The 9841-nt window shown below is 30.7% G+C and overlaps 1 protein-coding gene across 1 annotated transcript; it reads right to left on the bottom strand.

The window, feature by feature from the left end:
• Positions 1–449: 449 nt before the first annotated feature.
• LOC129953904 (protein Fer3) lies at positions 450–8231 on the bottom strand. Its single transcript, XM_056067441.1, has 3 exons — positions 7817–8231; positions 795–994; positions 450–727 (listed from the first exon to the last, which is right to left on the bottom strand). The coding sequence occupies exons 1-3, from the start codon at positions 7956–7958 to the stop codon at positions 497–499; spliced, it is 573 nt and encodes a 190-aa protein (XP_055923416.1). The 5' UTR covers positions 7959–8231; the 3' UTR covers positions 450–496.
• Between the last annotated feature and the right edge of the window lie 1610 nt (positions 8232–9841).

Consider the following 9841-nt stretch of genomic DNA (forward strand, 5'->3'; position numbering starts at 1 on the left):
CAACAAACTCGTTTTCCTCAAACAATCTGTATGTGGAGATCGAAATAATTACAATTATTTGACCCAGCTATTATATTTAATTAATATACAATGCTCTCATTGTAAAAAAAGATCTTCAAGGCTGATACAACGGCTGCGCGCGGTGGCGCATAAAAGAGTAGGAGATTTAAATGAAATTGCGTTTTTAAGAATTATATTTGAAAACTATCAATTTTAGCAATTGGAAACAGAAAATAAATGTTTTCACACATTTCCATCAAGACCTGATGTCAAGAATATTCATTACAATACAATTCGGGTGAATTCATTACTTTTTCACAATTATTGAATTTTGAAATAGAGCTGCCAACTAACTACTTTTGAAATAAAAGATATTTTATAATTTTTAATTCAATATAAATAAATGTATTTAAATAAGAAGACACAAAACTTAACAAATAATTCAACAAAAAACTTTTAAAAAAAATTAAATATCAGAAAGTGTATTATTATTATTCTAAGCCAAACTATGTCCATAAGGTGAAACGAAATCTCTCTGAAACGATGGATGCAAATGATGACCTGGATGATGATGGCCATTCATGCTTGAGTAAATTTCAGGAGAACGATTTTTATGTGAATTCGATGGTGTGCCAGTTAGTAATTCTGTCATGAAGCCAATATAAGTTATGGCTAATCGTAGAGTTTCTATGCGTGATAGACGTTTTTCATAGGCGAATGTTGGAACCTAAATTAAAAGAATATTCTATTTTATTTAAAAATTGATCAGATTATGCTATGTTGTTATATTGTACCTTTCTTCTTAATTTATCAAAAGCTTCATTTAGATTAAACATTCTTCGGCGTTCTCGTATGTTTGCTGCACGTCGTTGTGCCATTGAAGCAACTCGCCTTCGAGGTTTTTTAGCTGACGGATTCGATGGTGCTGGCAAACCACCTCGGGGAGAGAGTCGTTGATTTACCAAACTGGACACCTGAGATCGAGGCCAAATTGCTGAAAAAGAAATTAATTAATTTACTTTTTAAATTTAATAAATCCCAAAAAAACTCAAAAATAAAGCTAAGTGGCAAAACTTCCATCATTGATACATTTTTTTGCAAAATATGGTAACCAATTTTCTATCCACCTAGTAAACACCCGCAGTTTTATCTGTCAAAAGTGACAGACAAAAATTGAACATTAGCTGCCAATTTTGTATAATAAAATTCGCCGATTTCTTGCAACCGTTTGAACACGCCTTAACACCCAATTTTTTGTATTTTCGAATAATTGCACTTTATCTAATAGATATGTTCTTGCCAACAACATATTCCAATTTATAATTGACTGAACATTTTTGTGCAGGAACCAACAACAAAAGATTTCACGAAGAAACAAGAAGTCACCGATTGGCAAACTAACGAAAAATAAATGATAGAAAACAATCATTGCTTCATTGTTATTGTTTTATTCTTTTTATTATTATATTTTGTAAATGTTTTTGTACAACCTGTTGTTTTCACTTCAAAAATATATATTCTTATTGTCTTCCAATAAATCTACCAAAAAATTGTCTAATATTTGGATAAAAGCAACGAACAGTACGGATAATTTTCATTTCATAGAATTTAAGACATTTTATTAAAAGCGAAAGCATTTATTCGAACAAATGTTAAACAAAATTCTTTTGCAACCAGTTTGTATAAACAATTATAAATTGTTGTTTAAACAAAGCAAATAATTCGAGAATTGGACGTTATGTGGTAAACTTAGCCCAATTATTATAAAAAACATTATTTTGAAAAGGTAGCGAAGAGGAAAAAATGACCTCATTCGTATTTCGACTCAAAATTAACTCAAGAACCCGTGGAATAGTTGCTGAAACTCACTAAAAACTCTACGGTGCCCAAGTTAGGTTGAACACCAGATCTATAAGTTCTTCCAGTATTACTCCTCTAGCAAAAAATCAAATACAATTTCCATTTCTACCAAAAACGTTTATAAAAAGATGATGTGTGAAATATCTAAGTATTTTCCAGACTTATTAAGCTTTTTGCTTACTAATGTTTGATGTATTATTCCCTAAGTAGTTTCAGAATTTTATTTCAAAATATAGAATAATTTGTTTTGTAAGTTTTTTTTTAATAAACCGTCTAACATCTTTTCTTTGAGGTATGGTGAATTGGTTCCAAAAATTGCTTCGATATAAAAAATGTGTTTTTAATGGATATCATATACATGCATATGTACACAAATTTATTGTTTCCCAAATTCATTAATAGAGTTGTATTTCTTTGTTCCGCGATACTTCTTGCTAGTTTTAAAATTTGTATGGCTACATACATATTGCTTTGAACTATATGTGAAGGAAAAAATCCTGAAATAAAAAATACAAAAAACCTTATATCCCAAAACCAATAAATTGTATTACAAAAATGTATTCTTTAAAAAAATGTATGTGACAGGAAAAGTAGATTAAAACGCTAACAATAAGAAAGTTAATGCAATGGGTTCAATTTTTCAAATGGAAAATTTTGACATTTATTTATATTAAAAGTTCCCTAGAATCTAAATCAACGAATATTAGAGATATATCTGTCTTCTCTTTTTGTCGGTAATATCTAATGAACCAGCGGAGATATCGACTTCAAATAATTTAAGTTTGGCAGATATTACAATATAAAAATGTAAAGAAACCGACTTTTATAAAAAGAGGCTAGGATGCGATCAACACTGTCGATTTGTCTTGCTTAAAATTTTAACAAAATATTCATAACAATATTTTGTGTGAGATAAATAATTTGAAGTGAATATCTGCCTTTGTTCTCCTAATACTTTAGTCTAAGACCATTCCTTAAAAATTTTTGATTGTTTTTGTAGATTTTCGTGTTTTGTTAAAAAAAGTGTCAGCTCAATTTTTCTATGAAATTATCTTAGAATCAATATTTTCCATATGATGAAACAGATTGATTTCGAAATCTATTTAGGAAACGAGATTTTTAGTGGAAAAACAATTTCTACCAATTTCATTAGAATTTCTTGAAGGTTTTTATTTCTTATGTAAACAAATACAACAGAATTCAATTATTTTGAAGACAATACTTTCATTTATTTGCGAGATATCAAGAATCGAATATCAATTTTAATTCTTATGACAAAAAAAAAGAACTGTTGGATTTTCATACAAAATGTACTGAATGCTAAAAACTATATTTCCTATAAGATGCAATAAGTTTGCACCCAACATCTTTAATTTTGAAAAAGGTACTTAGTCAAAAATCGATTTTTAACAACTTTTATTAATGAGTGATAGTTTTTTATTTTTGTTTTGTTAAAAAATACTGTCAATTCTCAAAGTCTTAGATGTCAAAAACGTTATTCTTCATTGTATAAAATTATTTTAGAGATTAAATAAAAAAGTGAAGTAAAATATTCGAGGTGACAATTATTTTGTTACCAGTTTTTTTTCAACGTTTTACTAGTTTGGCATTACACCAAATATTTGGTAAAATTTAATTCAAGCTAGGATTATTGTTTTTTTTTTAGAGTCCCTTCTGCATATATCTGCATTATTATCTGTAGAACAAAATGTATTTGAAGTTAGAAATCAATAATCTATCTATATATATAAAAATCAATGCCACTTTTCGTTGTAATGTTATAACTCAACAATGCCTTTACCGATTTGGCTAATTTTGGTCTTTAATTATTCGTGGAAGTCCAAAGAAGGTTTGTACATAGAGAAAATTTAAAAAAAAAAACTTGAAAAGGTGTAAAATCAACATCTTTTTATACTCCCATATACAATCAATTTACTTAAAGAAATCCCAATTCGTTGATTACATTGGAAGTGTACAACGAAGCTGTAATAATAATTGAAGATATGTGTCTAACGATTGTAAATAAAGCATTAGCACAATTGGGTATGACCGCACTAACTCGTGAGATAAATGATTTTTTTTAACGTGAATTGCAACGTGTGCAGGAGTTAAATTCTAATGATTTACATACGTTTATTTGTACAATCGAATATAATGACAACTTTCGTTGCATCATTGATTTTAGCGACTACTCGATCGGAACAGAAAATTGAATTGGCACTTGCATCTTCGGGAATTGCAGCTACATTATTAGAAAGTGGTCGCACCGGACACTCTGCATTAAAATTACCATTGAATGTACGGGTGATTGAAACTCCAACTTGCTTCTTGGAGAAATTCTGTTATGGCAAAAGTTCGATTAACGTCAATTATTTTATGGGATGAGTGCACAATGGCGAATAAAAAATCAATAGAAGCATTTGATCGAACAATGTAAGATCTAAGTGGTGATAAACAGCTGTTTTTGTGGTGCTCTGATATTGTTGTCAACTGACTTTCGTGAAACATTGCCTATCATTTCTCGATCAGCTCCTACCGATGAAATAAACGACTGTTTGAAGTCATCAGTTCTTTGGAGATGTTTACGAAAATTGACACTGAACATTAATATGCGTATTCACCTACATAATGATGCAACACCCATGAGTTATCAAAACAATTGTTAGAAATTGGTGATGGCAAAATACCAATCGACAGTACCAATGGATTGATCACTTTACCGAACAATTTTTGTACAATTGCGCAATCTTTAGATGAGTTGATTGAATGTGTTTTTCCGAATGTTCTTCAGAATTACAGAAATCATGATTGGTTGAGAGAACGCACCATTTTAGCACCAAAAACATTCATATCAATGCCATTAAATTAAAATTCAAGCGAAACTGCGAGTTGTAGTCACGACATATAAATAAATTGACAGTGTTATAAATCAAGATGAGGAAATGAATTATCGAATTGAATTTTTACATTCATTAGAACCGGCTGGTATATCACCGCATTGCTTGAATCTGAAAATTGGTTCTTTGATTTTATTATTGCGAAATATTAATCCACCAAAACTGTGTAATAGCACCAGATTGGCAGTGAAAAAGTTATAGCCAAATTTGATTGAAGCTACAATCTTAACTGGTAAATCAAAAGGAGAAGTGTGTTTGATACCGAGTATCACTATGATTCCAACTGACATGACATTTGAATTCAAAAGATTACAATATCCTGTGCGTTTATCATTTGCGATGTTCATAAATAAGGCCCAAGGGCAAAAATTTCATGTTTGTGGTGTCAATTTGGAGGAATCATGTCATGTTTTTCACACAGCCAACTTTATGTGGCCTGTTCTAGAGTCAGTACACCCAAATGTTTATTTATTTATGATCAAAATTGAAAGACTAAAACTATTGTTTATCCAATTGTTTTAGACTAACCCATATAGACCCACCATAGTGAGAGTCTCCAATTCGATAACAATAACTTCCTATGTGAAGTTGAAACTACAGTTTGTGTTTTTTTTTTTACTTTTTCAATTTAAAAAAAGTTCAAAATTTGGTTGATTCCATAATATGACGAAGTAATAACACTATCGACTACAAATTACTTCTATATTATACATTGTGATGTCATAACAATTGTTTTGACCTTAAACAAAATCCACAAAAAGTTTGTATGTATTTATGTATCCCCTCGAATATTTTATGAAAAAAAGTTGTACTACCTCCTTTCATGCATCGGAAAATAAGGTTTTTGACATCTTGTTTAATTTTAAGACCAATGGATGAAAGTTTTTATAAAAAATCATAGAGAATTGGCTAAAAATTGATTAAAAACTCATATATGTATGTAAATATCTTGAGAATAAATGAAGGTATGATCTTAAAAGATTGTTTTATCAAATAAAATTTATATTTATTGTTATTTACCGTTAAATATTTGAGAAAAATCTAATCGACAGACACTATAAGAAATACTACTTACAACTGTTAAAAACTGATTTTCTATGCAAATATATTAATAACTAGCGGCCCGTCCCTGCTTCACACGGGTAGACATAAATAGGTACAGATAAAACGACCATTAATCACTAAATTAGAAAAAAAATATGCTTTTCTTGAAACCTCTCTATCACTACATCGGCTGTGGTATTTGTAGGTGGAAAAAAAAACGTATTGATTTTCAGGAGATCCCACTCGAGAAAGTTAAACTTAATTACCCGTGGTCTTGTACCACTACACATATTGAGAGGGCTTAAATTTCTTAATAGCATAACATGCGTACCTAGTTTTAATTTCAGCACATGAGGTGGCAGTCCAGCACGATTGAGGGAATTTAAAAATTCCTGTGGGTAGTGCACTGTATCTTCGATGTTACACACCGTGTCAACAATTCAATGAATCATAAAGTAACCATCAGGTATTGAGACAGTCTTGAATATTAAATTATTTATTTGGATACAAATTTATAAATGGTATGGAAAACACGGTCTGATTTTGATCGGCATTTCTATCAATTTGTTAAATGTAAAAAAGTAGTTATAGTGACGTACCTACAATAGTTAGACATATGGTCTCACAAAGTTTTTTTTTGTAGAAATTGATATATTTTATAATATTGTCGAACATTTGTTTGTCCTATCATTAACAAGTTAAAACCCAGCATTTAACTACTTTTGGCTACTAAGAAGTAGTTTATATGTGTGTTTAAGAAGTTTAGTTTTTAATAAAAAATTACTCCAAGGACTTTTTAAAGGTTGCTATTAAAAAAATCATTTCCTTATTTTTAAGGCAAAATTAAAGGATGAACTATTTTTACTATACTCAAAATCTTGGAATCTTGCGGAAGAAATTATTCAAACACAATCCATTCGGATACCCTCTTGGAATTTAAAAATTTGTTCAGAATGTCATTGATAAATAGCAAGAAAAAAAGAGGGCAAAAAAGGTTTCCTTGTAGCACACCTGAATCAGTGCAGAGATAAAGTTATTAATACGGAAAATTTAAGTACGATAATTTACGTATGTAGTTTCCCAGTTCAAGAAGTTTGAACTTCAAGTTCAATTATCTAAAAATCCCCACAGCGAAATCACAAAAATGTTTGGCAGGTAGATTGGGCCAAATGTAAGTTTTAAATTGGTACTACATAGTTTTATAGATTTAAGGCCTGGCCATCTCCTTTATTTTGCTTCTTAATAAGTATAATATCATGACCAACCCATTGAAGAAATCTGTGTATACAAAATCAAATTGGTTTTCTTTTATGAATTCATTTCAAACACTATTTGAAAACAATTTATAATTAGTGCCAGCAGATCGTTCAGACACAAAACCATATTGACTATTTTTAAGAATTTGATTTAACCATTCGTAAACAAGTTTTTGACAACATTTTGAAATTGTACTATTTTTACAAATTGGGCGATCGCTTCAAACATCGTGTCTACTTATAAGACACTTTCACTTATTTAAAAACTTTGAAGAGACCGATTCGGTTGCACTTTTTGGGTATTTCTGGATGTTTAGTTTTCGGGATCTAAGTTTAATAAGACTCCATCTCAAGTCTATCCTTAGTCCTGTTTAGGAAACTCCAAAACTAAGCTCACAGTGAGTTAGGATAAGTGTCAATTATTTTTAAAGTACCAAAATTGAAAACCAGCTCTTAAAATATCATAAATTGAAAAAGTTGGTTTAAAAACGGCATGTATGTGATTTTCACTTAAATTAATTGTGTGCTCTTTGTATCAGCAACAAATTGTCTGTATTCTTAAATTGTTGCGTCCGTAATCTAATAAATAAAATGGTTTCCACAATAGCGAGGACAGAGCTTAATTTTTTCATAGATCTTTGATAAAACATATTCCCAATTTGTTTTCCCTAATAGTCCTTGTAATTTTTTCACCACGTATGTATATAGAAATATCTTTAGTTTTCAATTTGAAATGTTTTGGATTTTATATTAAAGTACCTAAATCCGAGCATGGAAATCCAGCAATTAATTCTTGATATGGAACAATTGGAGGTGGTGGTGGAGCCTCCTGACCCCATAGTGGAGTGAATGGTACTTCTGGCATGTATCCCGTTGATTCTGGATGATGCTGCATAGTCATCAATGAATATGGAGAAAATTTTGTGAAATCAATTTTCACAATTTATTAAGTTAATTATAATTAGGTAAAATCACTTTAAACAAATTTATTTTAAGTGCTCTTTCACTTGAATTCAATAATTTCTTTTTTTTTTTAATCAAGGACATGAATAAGGAACAATCTGAACTTTCACTTAAAATACCAAATTAATTTTATTTATTTATTTTTCTTTTCAGCTAAGACAGAATTCAAAGCGATATGTTACACAACAGATGGAAGACTACGACGAACTGATGATGATTCAAAAAATATGGATACGAAATATTGCAACATCCTGCGACAAAAATTCATAAAACGATATAAGGATATACAGACGAGTAAGTACAAAGCATCCCTTTTAGCAATACAATCTATATTTGGGAAGCCATTTTTGCTCTGCCATTAATTTGGGGTTGGAAACATATTTCCGCGTTCTGATTGGTTACAGTTGGCCAATGCCATTGTGGTGGGTGCGGAGTTTTTGTTATTTTATACATATATTTGTCCAGGATAGAAGAAAGGAAGAATATTATCGAGAGCAAAGTGGAGGGATGAAGTTGAATATAGAACCAAATTAAAGTTGTCTGGATTTAATGGATTAATTCAAATAAAGTCAAAAAAGTCAGATTGGTCAAATTAAACGTGTTTTATACAACTAAAGTAAAAAGGTGAATTTCATTTTTTGCAGAAAAAAAAATATATAAATGTCTTTATATTTGAAAACATTATTTAATCAAAACATGGAAATCTGAAATAGGTTGAAATAGCCAAAACCAAGCCCGATACAAAAATTACTAAGAAACCCAGTATCGAACATTGCCAATTTTATATTGATACGAAAACAATATGTGCGTGGTTAAATTTTAAGGGCCGATGTTAATTTTGAATAAAACAGAAATTATTTAAGAAATTATTATTATATCTTTCTATTATTATATTCTATTGGCATTGTCTAATTACGTTTAAAATAAAATATCGGCCACATGGAATCGGCGACCTCGGCGGCACATCTCCATCCGATGTTTCAAATTCCGATGGCACTGAGCAATGAGCAATACCTGAGCTTCTATGCCGTTAATGTGCCAAATTATCTCATATTTTATGTGTTGCTGGCTCATCAACATACAGTTCACCTTTTCTTTCAAATGATCCCAGAGTCCAAAAGTGTTGAACAGGTAGTCGATCACAGAAGATGATTTTCTTCGAAAGCACGTCATCCATGTTGCCATTTCTTGCCACCATTCTGACCATTGACGAAGTTTGAAATGATAAAGAGGCTTTAGTCCTTGAGTCAATTGCAACTTGTTAGCGTGTAAATGCAAGTCTTTATGTATAATGTTTACGAGTTGAGGTGGACGGCTCTGCGGCCACACTATAGCGAATAGCAGCAATATTTTCTAGAACACGAGCTATACGACACGAATATGTAGGTACTGGTGTTTTCACAAATCCCAGAGACCCGTTTTGCACAAACTTTTGCACGATTTTTCTGATTGTACTCACATTTTGACGATTTAATTAACCGACAAAATCAGGAATTGCACTATATTCATTTTGATTTCAACCCATTTTCATAGTAAGCTTGGATAACTTTAAAGCGTTGCCCCCATTATTCATCTTTCCATGTTTCAACTTGAGTTAGTCTGAAATTGAGAAATGTAAATTGAAATGCGTGTGGTTCACATTCAACATCGGCCCTTCAAATTTAACCACCCTTCAGTTACCCTAAAGGCCAGTTAACTATAGCTTCCATCATTCAAACCAATCATTGAATTTGTTTCCAGCTTGGTCGTAGCTTTCATTGAAAATTTCTGTCATTAAACAAAAGTTTCCTGATTTAAATCAAGCATTTGAGGTTACAGTGG

The sequence above is a fragment of the Eupeodes corollae genome, chromosome 1, assembly GCF_945859685.1.
Source record: "Eupeodes corollae chromosome 1, idEupCoro1.1, whole genome shotgun sequence".
NCBI classification, from domain to species: Eukaryota; Metazoa; Arthropoda; class Insecta; order Diptera; family Syrphidae; genus Eupeodes; species Eupeodes corollae.

Bases quoted from the DNA above. Each gene is read 5' to 3' on its own strand.
- LOC129953904 (XM_056067441.1), bottom strand. From the start codon at position 7,958: ATGACTATGCAGCATCATCCAGAATCAACGGGATACATGCCAGAAGTA. The intron at 995-7,816 runs GTACTTTAATAT...TTTCTTTTTCAG, and splicing joins ATTTCCATGCTCGGATTTAG to CAATTTGGCCTCGATCTCAG. The intron at 728-794 runs GTACAATATAAC...CTTTTAATTTAG, and splicing joins TTGATAAATTAAGAAGAAAG to GTTCCAACATTCGCCTATGA.